The sequence below is a fragment of the Gossypium raimondii genome, chromosome 6 (assembly GCF_025698545.1).
Source record: "Gossypium raimondii isolate GPD5lz chromosome 6, ASM2569854v1, whole genome shotgun sequence".
In the NCBI taxonomy this organism is placed as follows: domain Eukaryota; kingdom Viridiplantae; phylum Streptophyta; class Magnoliopsida; order Malvales; family Malvaceae; genus Gossypium; species Gossypium raimondii.
The window spans coordinates 21,232,639-21,257,803 of record NC_068570.1 but is presented as its reverse complement, the minus strand read 5'-3'; the positions used below and the strand labels follow the sequence as shown (position 1 = coordinate 21,257,803).

Below are 25,165 nucleotides of genomic sequence, written 5' to 3'. Positions count from 1 at the left end.
AATTAGGTAATATGAAAGTATCGACGCGTAAATTTTATATTTGGATTAAAAACTAATGTACTAAAATTTTTTTAAAACGTCTAATGAATAAGAAAACTAATGTATGATGAATTTACATAATACTAATAACAATTTTTAAAAATAATACATTGTATCTTAAAAGTTGTATTAATAATAAGTTTAAAAATGATATCAAACTTAAATGTTAAAATAATATATCAAAATAAGATCTAAATATGTTTAAAAATTAAGCACAAAAAGGAACAAAATTAAAATTACAACCAAAATTAAAAGAAGAAAAAAAATCAACTAAATTAACAACCGATTCAACATCGAGGGACTGAAGCAGCAAATACACGCAAAGCCAGGAATTCAAATCTCAAATAATGAAAACGACATCGTTTTACTTCGGACTTAAATGAAACCGAAGTCAAATACACAGTACAAATTAAAAAAGAAAGAGAACTGAATCGCAACCACACCCAAATACAGAGGGACTTATAGCGCAAATAGACCATTGAGCCAAAAAGGCGTTGATCCTTCCCTCGTGTCAGGTCACCGCGCGGGTCTAGCCTCTAAAAGACACCGTTTTGAAACCATTAAATCGGTATCAAACGGTGACGTTTATTATTCTGCTTATAGGCAAAAATAATCCCAAAACAGTAACCATTTCATTCTAGAAACCCTAGCTAAAAAATACTCTCAACGCCGTTCTGCACTACGACCGATTTCAGCCTTGAAACCCCTTGCCAAACTCCGATCACAGCGAGGCAGACAAGGATTTCGCGGCAGTTCTATTCAGGTAACTTGCTCCTTTTCTTAATCGTTTCTTTATGTCTAGTAATGAACAACAGAAAGATTCAAGAATAGGAAAAAAAGAAAATAACGATAGAAAAAGAAAAAAAAATCGATATAAACTCAAATCACATTTTAAAAAAAACCTTTTTCTTTTTTTCTTTTTTGTATTTGTGTGTGTAACCCGTTTACAATTTCCTAAATCGGCCTTTAAAGCCGAAAATGAAAAAAAGAAAATATAAAAAATCTACATTTTTCTTAATATTTTTTGTCCTTTTTTGCTGTTATTCTATGCTGCGTTGTTTTTGTTTGTTGCGCAGGTATGGCCGTACGGGGGAGCGTAGCGTGGAGGTGCGCGTGTGAGAGGCCACTGTTGTAGCGACTGGAGGCTGAAGCTGCTAGCTGCGGCACTGAAAGTCTTAGAAACCCTAGGGTTCCTGTTTGTTCCAGTTTTGGGCCAAGGGTATTTAGTTTGTTTGGGCTTGTAAGGCAATTGGGCTGGGGTGTATTTGGTCTATGATTTTAGGCTTGTAAGATGGACTGATGGACTTTTAATTATGCTTGGTTATATATATTTTTATTATGGGCCGAGCAAATTGGGCCTATTACAGCTGCCCCTCTTTGCTCGCTGTCGTGTAACAGGAACGGAGCAAAGACTCCAAAACTGGCCAATTTTGCCTGGTCGTGCTGGACCTTGGTGCTCCTCTTCTTTGAGTTGCCTCATTCCATCTTACTGTATCTTCAAAGGTATAGGAATTGATGCTTCGACCCACTCCACCGCAACATCGGGGAGATAGGATTCGTAACTCGTAAATCTGCTTAACTGTGATGTCGGGGAAGCAAGATTCGCCGTTGTGGCTTTAATCTGTTCCACTGCACCGCCTAGGAAGTAAGATTTGTTGTTGTAGCTTTAATCTTTTGAACTGCAATGTCGGGGAAGCAAGATTCACCGATGTGGCTTTAATCTTTTCCACTGCACCGCCTAGGGAGTAAGATTCGTTGTTGTAGCTTTAATCTTTTTAACTACAATGTCAGGGAAGCAAGATTCACCGATGTGGCTTTAATCTTGTTCCACTGCACCTCTTGGGGAGTAAGATTCGCTGTTGTAGCTTTAATCTTTTTAACTACAATGTCGGGGAAGCAAGATTCACTGATGTGGCTTTAATCTTGTTCCACTGCACCGCTAGGGAAGTAAGATTCGCTGTTGTAGCTTTAATCTTTTTAACTACAATGTCGGGAAAGCAAGATTCACCAATGTGGCTTTAATCTGTTCCACTGCATCACCTGGGAGATAAGATCTGTAATTCTTCGGTCTATTCCACCGTAATCTCAGGGAGATAAGACCTGATGCGATCTACTCTACTGTAACTTCAGAGAGATAAGATCCTTTATTTTAATCTGCTCCACTGTAATCTCATGGAGATAGGACTACTAGCTTCAATCTGCTCCGATGTAATCTTAGGGAGATAAGATTTCTGGCTTCAATCTGATGCGATCTACTCTACTGTAACTTTAGAGAGATAAGATTCTTTATTTTAATCTGCTCCACTATAATCTCAGGGAGATAGGATTAGTAGCTTCAATCTGCTCCGCTATAATCTCAGGGAGATAAGATTTCTGGCTTCAATCTGATGCGATCTACTCTACTGTAACTTTAGAGAGATAAGATCCTTTATTTTAATATGCTCCACTGTAATCTCAGTTAGATCAGATTATTAGCTTCAATCTGCTCCGCTGTAATCTCAGGGAGATAAGATTTCTGGCTTCAATCTGCTCCGCTGTAACATCAGGAAGATAAGATTCACCATTTCTGATTAGGAATTCTTCGGTCTATGGTAGCTGTCATTATGACCACCGAATTTAATTCCTCTACTCAACCAATATTAACTGGTAATATAGAGTAAGTACAGGATCGTCCCACGAAGAAGCTCGCAACAAACCTATTTGAAGTGATTTAAAATTAAATTAATGTAAAAGCATGCGAAATAAAAAGGAAAAGTGGGGGGGTTTATGTGTTACGATTGATAAAAATAATCTCAAATAACAAATAAGCTTTGGCTCAAATTAAAACTGCTTTGAGATGAAAATATCAAGAGAAGAATAATGCTTAGTCATTGACGCCTTAATCCACCCAGCACAAGTCCTTTGAAACCTGAAATTGAGAAATCAAATTAGCAGCAAGGTTGAGAAAAAAAATCGCTTACGAAGCAATTTCCTATCCCTAGTAATTTATTCAATTAGAGAACGTTCATGATTGAAACCTTCCTTAAATTATCTTTGTGTCGACTTTGTTAAAGGAATTTAAGAGATTTAGAGACTTCGCCTTGCCTTAACCAAAGAAAATCCACCAGCGGCTTCTAAGATTAAATCCGAAGTTGTCTTAATTAGCTGCGGCCAATTAATTATCACTAATTCTAAGCTTAATTGAGAAATTCGATTCCTCAATTTGCACTTAAATGATGATAGGGAAAATTCCCAATTTAATTAGGTGATCACTCCAATTGAATTAGAAAAAATCCTTGAAAGATAAAATCAAACAATTCAAGAATGTCGAATTTGATTTGATAGCAAAATAAATTTTTCAAAGTACTTGCGCCAGGTTTCATGAGTGTCTAACTAAGCTTAAATCAACTAGCCACTCATAGCAAACGAAATGAGACAAAAATCAATTGTAAACAACACAAATTACAGACTGAATTTTGGAGAAGAAAAAATTCCCAAATCGTCGAGCTTCTCTTCTCTTGATTAGTTGAAATTCTGGGCTGCTACTTAGATTTCTGATTCGGCTTTTGCTCATTCAATTTCAGATTTTTCCTTTGCTCGAGTGCCACACTTTTCTGCTACTTTCCTCTGCTGTTCGCTCCCCTTTTAAAACTGCTGTACGCCTCTTTTTATGGAAGAATTAACGGCCTCCAGCAAAAAATTAAAATAATTCATTCCTATCCCCTTTATCCTAGCTGATCCCATTGCATAAAAACAGCTTCAACCTAAAAGAGTTCTATTTTATTTGAACTCTTCAAGGCTGATTAAATTTCCTTGAATTAATTGAGGTCGGCCACCGCTTAGCAAGAAGGGAATTTGGGGAATTAAAAATGATTCCCTAGCTGATTTTTTTGTCGCATGTTTGGCTTCCAATTGGACCGACTGCTCCTTCATTGTTTTAATTCATTTCGGCCTGCTGTTTCTTTATTTGACCGAATTTTTGCTGCCAATTAAAATTCAATTCCTTCAGCCAGCATATGATCAACATTCAGCAGCTTAATTATTCCAATTTCAGCTCATACGAAAATCCAAATGTCATTCACCTGCACATGACTTAAAATTTTAACATTAAATAATTGAATTGGAGCTAAAACACATTATTACGGCATGGGATGTTCTTGCTGTAATTTAAACTAATTCGACATTCAATTTCTCAAAATTTAATCAATAATTTAAATAATTTAGTTGAACAAGTTAAGCTCAAAATTGAACTTAGCAAACTCCCCCATACTTAAGCCATTGATCGTCCCTGAGCAATCAAAAAAAAAATCAAGAAGAATTTCAGAAATATCAAGACTAATAAAGAGTTGTCGCATCGCTCATGCTTGGGATGAATTCCGAAATCAACAGTTAAGATTTTTGGTTTATTCAAGAGAGGAAAATACAAAGGAAACTAATCACGCGTCTTTGATCAATTCTCACCTGAAAAGAATAGAATTGTTAACACTCTTCACTCATTGTGTTTAGGCTAGTATAATGCTCTCAAATTGAAATCAACCGTAATTAACCCCATAGGCTTGCTTGTCCATCTTACCTTAACAGAAAACATAAAATTTCATAAATATAATCGAGACCAAATTATGGTTGTAATGGGGCTGAGGTAATGTGCAGTGGACGGGAGGAATTTATTTGGATGGTGGAGCTAATTTCCTTAGACTAGTTAATCGTCCGGAAGTCATCAATTCTCTTATTCTCTCTTCTTCTTTTTTTCTTTGTTTTCAATAATTCAAGAAGATAACTAAATCAATCAGCCTTTCATTGTTTCCATGTCCTTTGGTTCAACCGATCCATTCCCTTATGATCACATAACGCTACATTTATGAAATTTACTCGGAAGGCTGTAACTTGCTGCTTCTTTCTCACAAAAATCAGCCTTTAATTACCAACTAAACATCACCCAAAATTGGCCAGCATATGCCGAAATCAGGATGAACTTCCAGACTAAATTAACTAGCCTAAAAAGGTGAGTGGATTCGGCTTTGTCTTAATTTCTGGAGGTACAAAAAAAAATGGGAAATTGAGGCTTCAAATTGGCTAACTAATTGGAATAATGTCAAGGTTGGTTTTTTTTTTTAAAATAAGTACTTGTGGGTTAATTCCTATAGCCTCTTGAATCATATTTAATGAAAATCAAATGTATTACTATCTTTAATAAGATCTAAAGCAAGTTCTAGAGTAATTGATAGCCGATAACAATAATCACACATGAATGAATAAGAACCTCTCAAGTTGGCATGGATGTCCCAACTTACGCTCTAGGCTCAAATTCCTCACAAGGACCACATAATTGATCAATTGAGCGGATTAATTTTAAAATTTTTTTTTTAACAAGAACTAACCAAAATCAATTAATTGAAAACAAAATTTAACCCAACCAATCGACATACAACCACCCCAATCAGTTTGAATTCATTAAATACATCTTCATTCTTTTATTTAAATATTTTTCTAAAGGAAATTCGACAAGACTTATTCATGAAAGTTGCAAGCATCAAATATGTTAGAAAATCAATGAATTGATTCTCCCCCATACTTAATGTTTGCATTGTCCCTAATGCAAAAGAAAAATTTGAAAATTAAAATTAACTTAATGGAAAGAAACAATAATGGTAAAGAAAACTCCCCTGAATATGTGGGTTGCCTCCCACAAGCGCCTTTGTTTTAAGTCGGTGGCTCGACATCACACTTCTCATGGATCCTCAAGATTGATCTCCTCCAACCAAGTTGCTTGCTCTCCTTCATGAAAATGCTTCAACCTGTGACCATTCACTTTGAAAATTTTATTAATTTCGAGGCTCCTAATTTCGATTCCCCATGATGATGCACCTCGGTTATTATAAATGGACCAAGCCACCTTGATTTTAACTTACCGGGAAACAACTTAAGCTTAGAATTAAAGAGTAGTACATTTTCCCACACCTTAAATTCTTTGCGAATCAGCTTTGAGTCACGAAATGCCTTCGACTTACCTTTGTAGATGACCGAATTGTCATACGCTTCTAGGCGCAACTCCTCTAATTCTTGCAGCTTCAACTTGCGCTCTTCACCTGCCAAACTAAAATCCAAATTGCACTGCTTAATAGCCCAGAATGATTTATGCTCAAGCTCAACGGGAAGATGACATGCCTTCCCAAAAACAACCCTGTAAGGTGACATCCCAATTGGCGTTTTGTAAGCCGTTGAGCGACCTACAATGCCTCATCTAACCTTTTACTCCAATCCTTCCTATTGGGCTTAACAATTTTCTCTAAAATTCCCTTGATCTCTTTGTTACTACTCTCGGCTTGCCCATTGGTTTGAGGGTGATAAGCTGTCGACACTCTGTGGGTGACACCAAATTGTGCAAATAAAGCTTTTAAGGTTCTATTACAAAAATGTGTTCCCTTGTCACTAATTATAGCCCTTGGTACCCCATATCTATTTAAAATGTTGGTCTTAAGACATTTCACCACAGTTTTAGCATCATCGGCCCTAGTTGGAAATGCTTCCACCCATTTCGACAAGTAATCAACACAAACAAGAATGTACAGATAACCGAAAGAAGAAGGAAAAGGCCCCATAAAATCAATACCCCATACATCAAATATATCACAAACATAAAATTTATGTAATGGCATTTGATTTCGGCTACTTAAATTTCCAGTTTTTTGACATGATGCACATGTTTTACAAAATGCATATGAATCTTTATGAATAGTCGGCCAAAAAAACCACACTCAAGTATTTTATGAGCTGTTCGCTTAGGCCCAAAATGTCCCCCACCTTCTCGAGAATGACAAAAATTAAGCACCGACTTTATCTCACTATCATCGACACAACGCCTAATTATTTGGTCACTACAAAATCGCCAAAGATATGGTTCTTCCCATAAGTAAAATCGGGCTTGACTTCTAATTTTTTCTCTTAAATGTCTAGGCGCATTAAGTAGGGAACTCTTTAGTCACTAAGTAGTTTACTATGTCGGCATACCATGGCAAAACACTAGACAAACTATAAAGTCGCTCATCGGGAAATAAATCACTAGGCTCATCCCTCAAAATTTCAGTCTCTATCCTACTCAAATGATCGGCCACAAGATTATCCTTACCTTTCTTATCTTTAATTTCCAAGTCAAATTCCTGCAAAAGCAAAATCCATCTTATTAATCGGGGCTTAGCTTCTTTTTTATGCAACAAATATTTAAGAGCACCATGGTCAGAAAATACAACAACTTTGACTCCTAGCAAGTATGCTCTAAATTTTTCCAAGGCAAAAACAATGGCATAGAGCTCTTTCTCGGTCGTGGTATAATTGCATTGAGCTGGATTCAATAGCTCGCTAGCATACCTGATAATATAAGACTCCTTACCATTTCTTTGTCCCAAAGCCGCACCAACAACCTTATCACTGGCATCACATAAAATTTCAAAAGGTAATGCATAATTCGGCCCCTGTATGATAGGGGCTGTGATCAATTTCAATTTCAATTCATCAAAATATTTTCTACAATTCTCACTAAATTCAAATGCGACATCTTTACCGAGCAATGCACATAAAGGTGACAATATCTGCGAAAAATTCTTGATGAACCGACGGTAAAAACCTACATGACCCAAGAAGGATCGAATTCCTTTCACAGTACCTGGATAAGGTAAATTTTTAATTACCTCGACTTTGGCTTGGTCGACTTCTAAACCTTTAGCTGAGACGATATGCCCCAATACTACGCCCTTTTCAACCATGAGATGACATTTCTCAAAATTCAATATCAGGTTAGTCTCAATGCAACGCCTAAGAACTAACACAAGATGATGCAAACATTGATCAAATGAATCACCATAAATCGTAAAATCATCCATGAACACCTCCATTAAATGTGAAATAAAATCTGAAAATATGCTCGTTATACCTCTTTGAAAAGTAGCGGGTGCATTGCACAATCCGAAAGGCATTCTCTTGAAGGCGTACGTTCCAAACGGGCAAGTGAAGGTGGTCTTCTCTTGATCCTCAGGTGCAATAGGTACCTGCAAATAACCTGAATAGCCATCTAAAAAACAAAAATGTGGGTGACCAGCTAACCTTTCTAGCATTTGATCCATGAATGGAAGGGGGTAGTGGTCTTTTTTAGTGGCTTTATTCAGTTTCCGATAGTCTATACAAACCCGCCAACCATTCTGCACTCTCGTAGGAATCTCTAAACCTTCCTCGTTGGTAACTATTGTTGTTCCTCCCTTCTTAGGTACAACATGAATTGGACTTACCCACTTTGAATCGGCTATGGGATAAATGACATCGGCTTCCAACCATTTCAAAATTTCAGTCTTAACTACCTCCATCATTGGTGGATTCAATCGGCGTTGAGGGTCTCTTTTGGGGACTGAATCTGGTTCCAAAGCTATCTTGTGGGTACACAAAGTTGTACTAAGTCCCTTAATGTCGGCTAGTGTCCAACCGAAGGCTTCCTTATGCTCCTTAAGAACTCTAAGCAGCTTAGATTCTTGCATCTCGGTTAAGGCATTCGACACTATCAATGGTAGAGTTTGATTTTCCCCCAAATAAATGTACTTCAAATTTTCGGACAGCTCTTTTAACTCTAATTTAGGTGGTGCAATCAGTGAAGGAACCTGCTTACCAGTCACCATAAGATTAGGGAGAATCGGCTTGAATCGTGTCAATTTGGGCGAGTCTAAAGCACAAACTGAGTCAATTAAAGATTCAGAAATGATAAATTCTTGCTTGTCGACATCAAAAATGCTCTTAGCGAGAACGCTTTTCAACTCGTCTTCTTCCCCTAATTCATAGACATCTTGAACAAAATTGTCATTTACATCAAGAGTAAATACAGAATTAATATCAGTGGGATATCTTATAGCATCAAATATATTGAATTTAATTATCTCACCATCAAATTCCATTGTTAAATTCCCTTTATGCACATCAATTTTCGTTCTAGCTGTCTTAAGGAAGGGTCTACCTAAAAGTAAGGGTACATCAACTGAGTTATCACTAGCTCCCATGTCTAAAACATAAAATCATTGGAAAAACTAACTCATTCACTTGCACTAGAACATCTTCTAAAACGCCATCAGGATAGGCATTACTTCTATCTGCAAGTTGTATTATCAGTCCCGTGTCTTTTAATGCACCTAATTGAACTTTATCGTAGATACTCCTAGGCATGACATTTATAGAAGCACCCAAATCAAGCATAGCTCTATCTAGTTTAAGATCTCCTATCTTACCAGGTATCGAAAACATTCCAGGATCTTTACATTTAATAGGAAGTTTCATTTGAAATACTGTAGAGACATTTTCGCCTAGACTAATCTTCTCATTTCCAATTAATTTCCTTTTAGATGTGCACAGTTCTTTTAAAAACTTAGCATATCTAGGTACTTGTTTAATTGCATCAATCAATGGGATATTAACTTGTACCTTACGGAAAGTCTCTAAAATTTCAGCATTGACGTCGTCTGACTTTTCCTGCCTCAAACGTTGTGGAAACGGTGCCTTTGGTACATAAGATCGAGGTTGGTTATTGTCGTTCTGACCTGCTTATGCTCGAAGCTCGGGAACCCTCGTTTCCTGCTCAAAATTTGCTGCATCATGCAAAACAGTGGACTGTTGTAAACGTGATTTCCCTACTTCCTTTGGAGCTGCTTGCGACGGTTGTAAATCTGCCTTTGGCAAGGCTGAATTTTCCTCTTTAATATCACTAAATCGGACCTTTCTTACCTCAGTTTCGTCTTCCTCATTACTGTTTTGGCCCTTCTTTAGTATCGATCTCAACTCCTTCCCACTTCGCAAGGTTATAGCACTGACATTATCCCTTGGATTTGCCACAGGCTGTGATGGTAACCGATTATTTACCTGTGCTTGCAAGTTCCCAAGATTAACGTCAGTCGACGAGGCTCTAGTTTGCAACTGCTTCACTGCCGATTCCAAAGACTGGAATCTTCCATCGGTTTCCTTCTTCTGGTCAGCCATCATTTTCATCATTTGTTCAAGCATGGCATGGGTCTTAGTTTCAAAGACTAAGATTTTGATGGTCGGGTTGTTCTTTGTGACGAATTATATTGTCGAGAATTTTGCTGCTCGAATCCCGGAGGTGCGACTCAGTTTTGGTATCTGAGATTGGGGTGGTCTCTCCATCCCTCATTATAAGTAGCTGAATATGGATCATACCTCCTCTGATTTGGAAAGACGGCATTAGCTTCCCCTTCCTGTAATGTCGGACACATATCTGTGGTATGTCCTTCCAAAAAACAAATGCCACATAGTGAAGCTTTCGTATTACCTCCAGTCATCAATTTATTTACCATAGCCGTTAAGTTAGCTAACTGAGCCTCCATCATACTTGACTGGCCCTCATCCATTCGTTTACCCAAGTCGGATCTCCTGAGACCGAATTGTTGTGTATTTTGCGCCATATTAGCAATCAAATTCCGGGCTTGTTCAGGAGTTTTATCAACCAATGCACCTCCACTCGCTGCATCGATCATTCCTCGATCTTGTGGTGTCAATCCTTCATAAAAGTATTGCACTAAGAGCTGCAGACTAATCTGATGCTGTGGACAACTCGCACATAGTCGTTTAAACCTTTCCCAGTATTCATATAATGACTCACCTACTAGTTGCTTAATTCCACAAATTTCCTTCCTGATTGATCCTATTCTTGATGTCAGAAAATACTTCTCAAGGAAAGCCTTATGTAACCCTATCCAAGTTGTGAATGAACCTGGTGGCATGTAATATAACCAGTCCTTTGCCAAACCTTGTAACGAGAATGGGAAGGCTCGGAGCTTGATTTGTTCCTCTTCAATGCCATCTGGCTGCATAGTTGAACAAGTAATTAAAATTCATTAATATGATGTAAGGGTCCTCACCGTAACCCATTGAATTTTGGCAACAAGTTCAGAATCCCGAATTAAGCTTTAATGGCCTATCAAGGGCAGGATACGTGATAGATGGTGGTTGCGCAGCCAAGTTAGGAGCGGCCAATTGCTTCAAAGTCTGGTTAGCCATGTTGATATCCTCAGAAACGGTAGGCTCAACGTGAGAATTGGAGTGTTCAACTTTTGGTGGTGGTGTTAACAGAAACTCCGATGTTCGTCGTCCACTCCTTAATAACATATACTAAAGGGTCTAATCTACCTGCAAAGACAAAAATAAGAAAATAAAATAAGGTCTGAAAATCAAATAAATTTGACTACGTCGCTTCCCCGGCAACGGCGTTAAAATTTGGTAGCTGTCGTTATGACCACCGAATTTAATTCCTCTACTCAACCAATATTAACTGGTAATATAGAGTAAGTACAGGATCGTCCCACGAAGAAGCTCGCAACAAACCTATTTGAAGTGATTTAAAATTAAATTAATGTAAAAGCATGCGAAATAAAAAGGAAAAGTGGGGGGGTTTATGTGTTACGATTGATAAAAATAATCTCAAATAACAAATAAGCTTTGGCTCAAATTAAAACTACTGAGATGAAAATATCAAGAGAAGAATAATGCTTAGTCATTGACGCCTTAATCCACCCAAGACAAGTCCTTTGAAACACGAAATTGAGAAATCAAATTAGCGACAAGGTTGAGAAAAAAAATCGCTACGAAGCAATTTCCTATCCCTAGTAATTTATTCAATTAGAGAACGTTCATGATTAAAACCTTCCTTAAATTATCTTTGTGTCGACTTTGTTAAAGGAATTTAAGAGATTTAGAGACTTCGCCTTGCCTTAACCAAAGAAAATCCACCAGTGACTTCTAAGATTAAATCAAGTTGTCTTAATTAGTCATGCCAATTAATTATCACTAATTCTAAGCTTAATTGAGAAATTCGATTCCTCAATTTGCACTTAAATGATGATAGGGAAAATTCCCAATTTAATTAGGTGATCACTCCAATTGAATTAGAAAAATTCCTTGAAAGATAAAATCAAACAATTCAAGAATGCCGAATTTGATTTGATAGCAAAATAAATTTTTCAAAGTACTTGCGCTTGAGTTTCATGAGTGTCTAACTAAGCTTAAATCAACTAGCCACTCATAGCAAACGAAATGTGACAAAAATCAATTGTAAACAACACAAATTACGATGAATTTTGGAGAAGAAAAATTCCCAAATCGTCGAGCTTCTCTTCTCTTGATTAGTTGAAATTCGGTCGCTACTTAGATTTCGATTCGGCTTTTGCTCATTCAATTTCAGATTTTTCCTTTGCTCGAAAGTGCCACACTTTTACGCTACTTTCCTCTTGTTCGACTCCTTTTAAAAGCTGCAGACGCCTCTTTTTATGGAAGAATTAACGACCTCCAAAGAAAAAATTAAAATAATTCATTCCTATCCCTTTATCCTAGTGATCCCATTGCATAAAACAGCTTCAACCTAAAAGAGTTCTATTTTATTTGAACTCTTCAAGGTGATTAAATTTCCTTGAATTAATTGAGGTCGGCCACCGCTTAGCAAGAAGGGAATTTGGGGAATTAAAATGATTCCCTAGCTGATTTTTTTGTCGCATGTTTGGCTTCCAATTGGACCGATTGCTCATTCATTGTTTTAATTCATTTCGACTCTTTGTTTCTTTATTTGACCGAATTTTTCTTGCCAATTAAAATTCAATTCCTTCACCGACATATGATCAACATTCAATGACTTAATTATTCCAATTTGAGCTCATACGAAAATCCAAATGTCATTCACTGCACATGACTTAAAATTTTAACATTAAATAATTGAATTGGAGCTAAAACACATTATTACGGCATGGGATGTTCTTGCTGTAATTTAAACTAATTCGACATTCAATTTTTCAAAATTTAATCAATAATTTAAATAATTTAGTTGAATAAGTTAAGCTCAAAATTGAACTTAACAGTCTAATCCACTGTAATCTCAGGGAGATAAGACCTGTGTCTTAAATCTGCTTCCTTACACTTGAAGATAAGATTTGCCGTCATCGATCTGCTCCGCTATTGCTTAGGGAGACAAGATCTGTAATTTCCCAGATCTGTTTTCTGTGGAACATGACATGTATAATAAACCTAATTTTTCCTAATGATTAGAATGGCATGATCAAAATGAATCAAATGTTCCTAACTAGACATGTGAATAGTGTTTACATGAATGCAGAGTTATATTTTTTTTCGAGAATGATCCCGCTTAGGTTGTCATTACTCGAAATTTATCAAGGCTTTAACACTGACGTGCTACAACGCCTTCTTGCTTGACCGGCTTTTCTGAAAAACATTTAGCCAGGTTGCCCCCCACTGTAAACTTTAAAGTTTAATCCATTAGGGCGCACAATTTGTGCCATCAGTCTCCCACTGCAATCCAAGGGTAGAAATAGGTGGCTTTTCCTCAATCCTCTCTTATCACAATTCAAGGATATAGGATCTGAATCGTTCTGGTTTCTTACACCATTCTCAGGGTATCGTACCAAAGACTTATGCGCAGATGAAGGCTCTCTTCTCTGAGGTAACCTCTTCCTCTTGCCTGATGATCATCGCTTGCTTGTTTATTTAAGCTTCGCCATTAACACGATATCTTGTAATTTTGTTCAATCAATGCATTTGACAACAAAATCCATAGAGAAAGTTCAAATTTAGACTTTTCCTTCTCAAATTTTCAACCTTTAAATCTAGTGCGTTCTAAACAATAGTCCTGTTTCAGGCTCCTATATTATTTAGAAACTTTTCAAAGTAATATGCAAAACTTCCTTTGTGAAAGTTTTATTAGTCCATTAATCATTATTCCAATGCAACATGCTTGCAAAAAGGGTCATAACAATGGATAAGAATAAAGTTGGTTCTGAGCATAGCTCGAAAGAACAAGTTATCAAAAATAGTAAAGAAGGATGACAAAGAAATTGATTGGGAATGTATATCTTGGAAAAGAATAAAAGTATTCCAAGAATAAAAAATAATATGAGAATTGGGTGCCCCAAATATCGCAGCTTGAACTTCTCTGTACAAACTTTCTGAAGACCATTTTGATTTTGACATGTGTTTAGGAGATCTACAGTGCTTTGTCGATGCCCCAAGATGTCGCCTACCCTTTCCTGTTGATTCAGGTATAACAAGATTACCACATGCCTGAATATTCGAGTTGCTCCGATCGCTTCATCCCCCATTCCAATCAATATTTGAGCCGCCCTTTTTCGGGTTTTCAACTCAAATCCCCCTTGGCCTAAGGTGCCCTTTGCGGGTTTTCCCCTTAGCCTCTCTATTTTTACTTTTTCATTTTTTCATTTTTCATTTTCATTTTTCATCTTTTTTTTTTGCAATTCGTTGTCTTGCAATACAGTGACAAACCGTGGTGTCTGATTTTGAATTGATTACAGCCCTCAGCTATCGTGCTGTTATTCAAGTTTAATACATTTTCTAATACCATCCTCTCTAGAATTCTATATCGGCATATGATGACATTGACGCATGCAGTAGCCTCTATCCATTTGATGAAGTAATTAATGATCTCGATAGTGAAGTAATGCCCATTAGAAGTCTTCGATAATGGTGATGTCCATGCCCCATTTGGCTCAAAATTTGAGTCGCCCTTTTTGGGTTTTTAACTCAAAACCACCTTTGGTCACAAAGCGCCCTTTGCGAGTTTTCACTTTGGCCTCTCCTTTACTCTCTCCTTTTTCCTTTTTCCTTTTTCTTCTCTATTTTTTCATTTTCATTTTGACCTTGATTTTTATTTTTCTTTTTGTTTTTGAGTTCATAGGGTTAGGCAAGTCCTCGTTATCCCTTTCGAAGAATCTTATTTGATATCGGAATTCCTTAATAGAGCCTTTTGGGGCGAAACTACAACTGAAGACTTTTGATCTTCCTCTTCCATCAAGATAAAATCCAACAACATCTTGAAGGGATAGAAACTCAACTTCAAATGGGCAAAACTATGCCGAGTCAACGAGAAAGATATTGCCCCGGCAAAGAATTGCATCGTTCATACTACAAATTTTGAGATCGTGCTATTGTGCAGATCTCATTATCAGCGGTTAACCCGGCATATCCTGGTATGACCATTTAAAGACATCCTTGAACTCTAGAGGTCACTCAACAAGGCGTTGCTTCGTCTTTGAGGTCAGGTCAATTATAATCTTCACCAAGCCCACAATTCCTAATGATTCCTTGTGAGGCAGGATCTGTCTATCCTCTCGTGCTACCATCCTCAACAAGTCCGGAGATAGGCTACAATCCATGTCATTTCCAAAGTCATGAGATCCGTCTAAACACATGCCTCGCTCAAGAGGAAGATCTGAGTCTGTAGCAGTGTCATTCATGTTATTGATATCTGAGGACCCATAGCAAGTACCAAAGAATGTACAAAAGAATTTATAAATTCATGAATAATTATTTGTACCATATGATTATGAATGAATAATAATAATTTGGAAGAAAATCCAAAAGAATGAAAGAATTCAGAATTATTTGTAAACAATGAAAATATTGGCTTAGCAATGATTGCAAAGATGTATTTCATTAAAATTATAATGTTCAGACATGAGCCTATTTCACAAAGGAATTCTATCATTTTTAGGCTAAAAACAACAAAATTTTCTTAACATTACTCTAAATAAGTTCTAAAACTACGGAGACTTCTTCCGCAATCCAATTGCTTAGAACACTCCCAAATTTATAAGGGCGGACATCTAGCAAGGTCCATTTTCTTTTGTGTCTTCATATATGGCATTGATGTGAACACTTCCTAACACTTCTTCGTACATCACATTCACCTCTTCATCAGTATAATTGTGTAGCGGATTTACTGCACTAGAGGGCTCATCGAATTTGACAATGCCTATTTTAATGAGTTTTTCAACTATCTTTTTGAAGGCAATGCAGTTTTCTATCAAATGCCCCGTAATTCCTGCATGATATTCGCATTGTGCGTTCATGTCATACCATTTGGGATAAGGAGGTTGTAAAGGGGTCAAGTAATGAGGAGCAACAACATGTGCATTGAACAAGCTTTGATACAACTCCTTATATGACATCGGAATTGGTGTGAACTGGAGCTTCTCAGTACCTGGTTTCACTCCAGATTCTTACTTTAAAGGGCTCTGATGGCTGGTGGTTTCCGTCTTTGGCCTGCCTACAGTGATTGGTTTTGAGTGGCCCTTGTTATATCCGCCTGCATTATCCCTTTTATTCCCCTTTTTCCTTAGGGCCTTTATAGTATCTGGGTACTCTACCCTCATATGCTTTATTTCTGCTAGATTAGTGACAGGATTAGCTAAATTGTTCCTCAAATTGGATCCTGGGCCTGTCAGGCAATTCACTGGTGTCGATGTACTAGTCTGATAATATTGGGATCCGATAGAAAAGAGTGCCCCTTGTGGGCGCCCATCTGGCTGGACCTGGACACTTGTCGGAGTACTATCTAAGGAATAGGCAAGATCCTCATTATCAACCCTAAAGTAAACCACCGGGTTTTTCACTTTTTTTGACTTTCCAGCTAGCAATCGGTTGAACTGGCTTATCATAGTTCTCTGCAATTCTAGCATCTGGTCTCTCATTTCCTATTGAAATTTGGTCAGCTGCTCTTACATCTGTATTTGCATTCGCTCTAATTTCTCTAACCTTTGTTCCATTTCTTTAGTTTTTGCTTGGATACTGTGAGGGTGTTGGGTTGGTTGGTTTTCCAGGTTAGCTAAAATAAATTTACTCGATTAGACTCTTTCAATGAATTTTAATGCATATGATGTTATGTAATGCAAATGCATGAAATGAATGCCTAAAGAGACGTTGATTCTGATTCAATTACATTTAGAAAACTTTTCTAGAAGATAAATTTCTTTACATAAAACGGATACATGTACGGCCTCACCCTCATATTCCAAGAACAACATCGATCTTTTTCTTCATGCGCATGTTTGAGATAATCTCACCAATTTCCAATAGATGTCACTGCTAGCTCCTTTTCTTGATCTTGGTCGCGATCCATCACCTGCCCATCTTCATAAGGCTCGTTAGCTTCTTTAAGGGAGTTGGAATGTCGAAGGCTCTTAGACAATCGCCTTGAATCCTCAGGTTTTCAGGATATATTAAGGCAGCCATATTGTTTTCCACTTTATCAAGGAATCCATATTCCATGACAAGCTTTCTAATTTAGTAATTGGACTTGAATCAATATCTCTTTCCTAAGATCCAAATGCAATGCAATCACAATCAAAACACAACAAAAGGGGTTAGTACAAAACACAAGTAAACAAGGAAAACAGAAAGTACCTAATCAGGTAACCACTAGGGATTTGGAGTGGCTCTACCTAGGTTAAGTTCCTAAGTCCACTATATGCGGTTTGGCTCTAAAGTTAAGGTACCCAAACCAGCAGATTCCTCGATCTTCACCCATTATAGGCTCATACAGACCGAGTTCGGTTCAGGGGAATACATTTCCCTATGGCTGCACAGAGATGAAAATCTCACGAAGACATAGGTACGGATGTATTCCGAAAGAGATCCACTATCCTGCATGGATCGTAATTTTTCAAACCCAATTTTTAATTTTTCAGCAATAAGACAAAAACAATCAATTTTACTGCTTGACTCTCTTATTATCCCCAGTGGAGTCGCCAAGCTGTCGAAACAATTTTTTGAAAAAAAAAAACTTTTGTTATCGACTTATTAAAAATGAAAATGGGAGTCGCCGCCGATCTTTTATTGTGGTGTGATCGGATCACCTTGAAAATAGTTTTAGGTCTGCGAATTTTGACAAAACAGGTTCGGGAGTCGGTTACGCACGAGGAAGGATTAGCACCCTCGTGACGCCCAAAATTAGTACTGAATTGATTGTTTAATGTCTTAATGTTGAATTTTTTAAAAGATTTTAGAATACGATCCTTTGAAAAGAAAATTTGAGTAAAATGAATTGGATGGTAAGGATCACTTATTTCGAAGAAATAAATTGTCACATTCAGTAAGTTAGAGTGTGACATTTTAAATCCTCAAAATTAAGTTTATCTCTTGACCTTTAAAACTTATGCATTTTGAGAAGGATATTTGATTATTTGGGTCAAATGAGAAAATCAAAACCCAGTAACTTAGGGCTCGATTTCATAAAACTCCTAAATATCAAATATTGCCTTTATTTTCATCTATTAGAAAAAATCCTTGCCTCGAGAAAACAACATGTCATATCCAATGCGTTAGGATGCAACGTGTCGAATTCCCGAGAATGAGCTCTTTATTTATGTTTTAATTTAAAGAGATATTCTCGATTATTTAGATTCGACGAGGAAAATTGGAACCCAATACGTTAGGGCTCAATTCTTTCGAAGATTCCAAATACCGAACTTTGCGTTATCTTGAATGACTTTCGTATAAAATGATTTTGGTATTTAAACGATATGCAACTTTTGAATGAAATAAAAGGTCGGTGAATGATGACGTACAACATAAAGGATGGTTTGTAAATAACATCAAATAATCAATAGATAAAATACAAACAAGCATAGCAACGATAATCTCAATCATACATTGTACCAATATCAATATCAACATAAGATTTAATGAATTAATAGTCAATTTTAAAATGAGTGCCAAGCGAAATAACATAAAATATAATAGGCTCTCGACTAAAAATTGAATATTGGAATATATCAAAAAGGTCAAAATGAATCTTGTAATAATATAAGAATGAATTTTAAAATACGTATTGCATGAAAAGAAACTTAAAATAATATACATATGCTAATTTTAACAAATGATACATACAAAATAAAAAATTATAATAGTATATGTATGATAATATACGTACAAAAATTGAAATAAGTAAAGAATATAAGGAGTATTGTACAAGAAATAAATTATACATAAGATTTAAAACATAAATACAAATATATTTCTAAATAATTTACTAAAGTTACATACATATATAATTAGGTAATATGAAAGTATCGACGCGTAAATTTTTATATTTGGATTAAAAACTAATGTACTAAAAATTTTATTTAAAACGTCTAATGAATAAGAAAACTAATGTATGATGAATTTACATAATACTAATAACAATTTTAAAAATAATACATTGTATCTTAAAAGTTGTATTAATAATAAGTTTAAAAATGATATCAAACTTAAATGTTAAAATAATATATCAAAATAAGATCTAAATATGTTTAAAAATTAAGCACAAAAAGGAACAAAATTAAAAGAAGAAAACAAAATCAACTAAATTAACAACCGATTCAACATCGAGGGACTGAAGCAGCAAATAAACGCAAAGCCAGGAATTCAAATCTCAAATAATGAAAACGACATCATTTTACTCCGGACTTAAATGAAACCGAAGTCAAATACACAGTACAAATTAAAAAAGAAAGAGAACTAAATCGCAACAACACCCAAATACAGAGGGACTTATAGCGCAAATAGACCATTGAGCCAAACAGGCGCTGATCCTTCCCTCGGGTCAGGTCACCGCGCGGGTCTAGCCTCCAAACGACACCGTTTTGAAACCATTAAATCGGTATCAAACGGTGACATTTATTGTTCTGCTTATAGGCTAAAAATAATCCTAAAACAGTAACCATTTCATTCTAGAAACCCTAGCTAAAAAATACTCTCAACGCCGTTCTGCACTACGACTGATTTTCAGCCTTGAAACCCCTTGCCAAACTCCGATCACAGCGAGGCAGACAAGGATTTCGCGGCAATTCTATTCAGGTAACTTGCTCCTTTGCTTAATTGTTTCTTTATGTCTAGTAATGAGCAACAGAAATATTCAAGAACGGGAAAAAAAGAAAATAACAATAGAAAAAGAAAAAAAAATCGATATAAACTCAAATCACCTTTTAAAAAAAACCCTTTCTTTTTTTCTTTTTTGTATTGATCGTGTGTGTGTAACCCGTTTACAATTTCCTAAATCGGCCTTTATAGCCGAAAATGAAAAAAAGAAAATATAAAAAATCTTCATTTTTCTTAATATTTTTTTGTCCTTTTTTGCTGTTATTCTGTGCTGCGTTGTTTTTGTTTGTTGCGCAGGTACGGCTATACGGGGGAACGTGGCGTGGAGGCGCGCGTGTGAGAGGCCATTGTAGATGGCGGTGGAGGTCAAGCTCATTGTGCTGGCTGAAAGTCTCAAAAACCCTAGGGTTCCTGTTTGTTCCAGTTTTGGGTCAAGGGTATTTAGTTGGTTTGGGCTTGTAAGGCAATTGGGCTGGGGTGTATTTGGTCTATGATTTTAGGCTTGTAATATGGACTGATGGACTTTTAATTGTGCTTGGTTATATATTTTTTTATTATGGGCCGCGCAAATTGGGCCTATTACAACAGGTACTTTTCGAAAAAATTTATTGCTATAAATATATAAAACTAGCTCAGTTTTCAAATTTTTATTTTTTTACTGTGCAAGAAAATCATTTTCGAATCAGAATTTTTTCAACAAAAAATAGTGAAAAAGGGGAGGCCTGTCTTGAGACATATCCTGCATTTTGTTAGTTTGACCCAAGAATAATAACTTAGCTTCTCATTTAACCATCTTTGACCTTGGATTTTTGTATGTGAACTCGATTGACTTCATTTAAGTGCATGTAACACACATGATATTGTAACAACCCGATTTTAGTTGTTATTGGAAAACGCAAGTTTAAGGCCAAATTTAGTAGAACGAGTTCATTGTAATATTAGTGGGGATATCTATGTGCCAATTACAATATTATAGAGTCAATATATTAAATGAATATATTAGAAAAGTAGTTAATAATAGTTAAAAAAAACAAATTGGAAAGTGAATAAAATGTTGAGAATTGAGCAAGGAAATTAGTAAGCCCTTAAATGGGCTATTAAACTAAGGACCTAAGGGTAATAAAACTATCATTAAATTATGGATAGTGTCATAAAGTGATCTCAACCATAAAAATCCACTAACCTTTATAATGACTAACTATAGTCGTCACATTAATTATAGTTAATGGCTAATTAAATTATTAAGTTATAAATATTGTAAGTGGGTGAGAGAAACAAAAACTTACCGTCTTCATTTTTCTCCTCATTCAACAAAACCTAGAAAAACAAAAGAAGCTTGATTTTTATCTTCCATGGCTGGTCACAATTACTAAGGTAAGTGAGTTTAATTCTTAATAATTTTTATATATTTTTCATGTAGGAACCTTACTTTAACCAACCCATTAATTGATTTTATCTATTATGTGAATTAGACCAATATGCCATGATAGAGAACATATAAAGTTGAGTTAGAAATCGTGAAAAGAATGATTGTTAAGCTTAGATTTTACGGCATCATGTTAAGTATAAAATGGGTGATGTTGAAACTTAGTTAAATTAAGCGATTGTTAAGGAATTTATTGTTGAGTTATTTTGGACCAAATTGAATAGAATGATAGTCGTTTCAAATTAATGCTATGGATTGGCAGTTTGAGGTCCATGTATTATATTTACAAAATCGAATTTTAATTTTATTGAGTAAATAATGAGTTACAAGCATTTCAGATACTACGATTAAAAAGGGACTTATTTGTAAAGTATGCAACTATACTTAGTTTTTGGCTATACCTTGGTTGAATGTTAAATAATATCATTTTTGGAATTGAATTATCATACGTAGCTGAGACAAGGCCGGAATGTCAAGGTTCGAGGCAAAAGCGGACGACAGATAATGAAATTGGTTTGTGCTACCATAATTTGATTTCATCACATAAGATAATTAAATATTTGGCTCATGAATTTTATAAATGTTAATTGTTGTTCTGATTATGATTTATAACTGTTGATTAAATCTTTAAATGGTAATTGTTGGACTAAATGATAAATAAACAAGTAATTTTTGTTGATATGAAAACCTAAAATAGGTTGATAGTTAGGCATGTGTGAACTATAGATATATACATGATACCTTGAAAGAAGATATATTGAATTAAATGAAATGCGAGGGAGTAAATGGCAACATATTATTGTTCTATTTTACGAGTGGTAAGTTGTAATTAGGAGTTGATATATTGTTGAACTCGCGTGTATATCTAAGTTTGTGCTCCCATAATTTGACTTTGATTTATGCTTTGATAGATAGTTAGTTATAAACTAATATCGATATTAAACGTGACAAGAGGTATGTATGAACTTAACTATTTAACGATTATAACATGTTGAAGTACTTGAGATTGTATTATTGTATTATGATGATGTTAAGTCATTTGATTATAATGTGTTTTGATGAATTATTAATAAAGAATAATGCCTTACTAATAGTGTCAAATAGAGTATGGGTATAGTTGGCATGTCATAGAGTCCGTTTGATAGGTGGGAGATCCAAGACTTAAGTGTATGTTATATTTGATCCAGTGCTTAATGCGTGTTACAATTAGATAGTTCTTTAATTCCTTGAGGGTCGAGAACATATTACCAACTCAATTCCCTGATGGTATGAGTGTATTTTGGTGTGTTTGGTGGGATCGATGCATTTATGACTAATTAGCACTTCAATACGTGTATTGGTGTGTTGGTGGATTGATTCGTGTATTCGTCCTCAAATTCGAGTCAGTTAATAAGGGTTGAACTAATAAAATTAACATGATGTGTAAATGATATTCAATTATGTTTATATTATGATTATTGAGACTGAATTTGTTATGTGTAATGAGATGTTAATTCCTTGAAGGTGTATTGATCCTTGATTTATTTTGAGCACATTAGGGACAATGTGCTAAATAAAGTGTGGGGAAGTGACAAAATTTTTAGGAATTTTTAATTTTTTCATTATTTTTAGTAATTTTTAGAGTTAATCTTTTTATGTTTTGTGTGTGCTTGAGCTTGTAGAAATACAAGTGATTGATTAGGATCATGTATATAGGATGTTTGCTTAAACCGTAAATCTAGCCTAAAAACAAACGATTTTAGGTTATTTGCATTTAGGCTAGTTAGTTCAATTTGTTAAACTATAAGTAGGATAAAAGAAGTTAAATATACCAAATGACATAGGTATTTACGAGTAGGTATTTATGTTTGTTGAATAATAGGTCGTTCAAATTGAATACTCAATAATTAAATCCATAATTATTGAAATGGTATAGTATAACAAGTATAAAATCCTTGCAAGTATGTGCCTTAAAAAATGAATGTATGAAGAAAAACATTGTGAGGGTTAAAAGTAAAGCGAGTGTGATAAAAGCATAGAACGAATAAAAGCCAAGGGAGTGAAAGTAATCATGGTGATTAAATTGAAAATATGAGAAATTGAGAAAAATATCACTCATATTGGCACAAATACTCTTAAATTGCTTGTACTTATAAATATTGTCTAAGAGTTCAAAACATGGATAAAAGAAATTGAGTAATTAGAATTTGAACTACATGTATTCTTCAATCGTAAGTACTATACTCGTATATAACTTTTGATGGATCCATATATTTAACACACTTTGACTTGTTTGATGTGTAATATCTTGAACTATCATGTTTGAGTGTGAAAACATTAAGCCATTTAAACATCTAACTAGAGTTATGTGTTTAGCAAATTTTCCTATTGTCATTGTTTCAATCCAATCTTGTGTACCAAGTATGCTCAAGTACTTTAGTTTTAGTTGTGTGTTTTCTTTTCGTTTTATTTTTAGTTTGTTTGTTTTTGTTTTTTTTTCGTTTGCTTGAGGACAAGCAACGACTTAAGTTTGGGGGTATCTGATCTACCACAAATCGTTGTGGCAAATTAAGTACTTTTTGGCACTTAACGAGCTTGTTTTCTAGTCATTTTAATATATTTATTGCATTTCACATTTCTTAGTTTAAATTCAAATTGTTGCAAAATAAGCGTTTTTACACATTATTTCGAGTTAGTTGACTTATTGTGCCAATACCGACCTTAAGGTGGTTTTAACACTTTAATTGAGTGTGCATGATACTTATTTTGAAGCCCAAAAGTATCAAGAACTACAGTCGAGTCGCGACACATGTGCGACAATGAGCAAAAATTAAGAAGGGTGTTTCCATTCACACAACTCATATTTTATGTGATTAAGGCTTGTATCTGACCTAATTAGGGCTGATAAACTCTGTGTATAAATATTTAAGTTGAGGCAAAGCTTGGGGAGATTTTTCCCAAGTTGTTTTAGGGTTTTAGTTAGTAGTTTAGGATTTTTATTTAATTTTAGTTTGTTTTCAAAAAATAATTTATTTTCTTGTTCTTCTAAGTCTTCGTTATTAAGTATTTTAGTATTTTTCTTTCGCTTCTTATTCGCAACCAATGATATCTCGATCATTGCTAAAGGATTTCATCATTTCAAATGCTTCAAGTTCATCAAATGGACAATTTCTATTTCTTTCTCTTTTACATCGATGATTGTTAAGTCGATGAGTGGCTAGATCTTCAGGGAGATTAATGAGCGGATATGTGAGTGATTAATGAAGGAATTAGGGTTTTCAAATAGACTTAGTTGGTATAAATTCATGTGTGTTTAAACCCTAGAATTGACAACCCTAGAAAGTAATCTAGGATAAACGAGGAGGAAAGATAAGTTTACCAAGTGAATTGTGGATTTATCCCAATCAGGAAAGTGAGGTTGAGAGATAAATGTGTATTGGTCGTTTAGTTAAGTAATAGAGGTCGAAAGGTAATACCGGTTAATTAATATCTAATTCCCTAATAAAATCCAAATTGTGAAGGTAATTGCAACCACTGAAACGAGTTAATCTTCTTCCTGTTAATTGAGAGATTTTCATTTGTTAACTTTGCTTTAGTAGTTTAGTTTTTATTTTATAATCTTAACCCTTAATTTTAATTATCGTAATATGATTTTTGGTGATTACTGTTTAGACCTACTAGTGTAGATAATATATTTAGATTTAATTCAACCTCCATTTAGTACAATTCTCGGAATATTTCCCTGTGTTCCGTTATAACACAAAACTATATTACAATTTGGCATGTTTGTTTGCAGATACCACATAGATTTTATATATTTTTATTTGCACGAGTTTTACTCTAAACGTTCACACGTTTGGAGGTGGTCACTCCGACAATGTAATGTGATGTCATGAATTTTGATCTGACGACCAGGTTGAATGTGTAGTGTCACAAACATTCTTTAATTGATATTGCCATACTTGTTTTTATTTTCAACTTCAATGTTTATTTAAATGTTTGTTGGAGTTGCTTTGGAAATGAATGGGGCATCTTGCATTC

General features: G+C 35.2%; 1 protein-coding gene across 1 annotated transcript; it reads right to left on the bottom strand.

The window, feature by feature from the left end:
• Positions 1–5,746: 5,746 nt before the first annotated feature.
• LOC105781539 (uncharacterized) lies at positions 5,747–6,213 on the bottom strand. Its single transcript, XM_012606073.1, has 2 exons — positions 6,027–6,213; positions 5,747–5,922 (listed from the first exon to the last, which is right to left on the bottom strand). Exons 1-2 carry the CDS (start codon positions 6,211–6,213, stop codon positions 5,747–5,749), a joined length of 363 nt encoding a protein of 120 aa, XP_012461527.1.
• Between the last annotated feature and the right edge of the window lie 18,952 nt (positions 6,214–25,165).

Excerpts from the sequence above, each read along its gene's own strand:
- LOC105781539 (XM_012606073.1), bottom strand. The coding sequence starts at position 6,213 with ATGTCACCTTACAGGGTTGTTTTTGGGAAGGCATGTCATCTTCCCGTT. Across the intron at positions 5,923-6,026 it reads CAATTCGGTCATCTACAAAG|TTAAAATCAAGGTGGCTTGG; the intron begins GTAAGTCGAAGG and ends TTTCCCGGTAAG.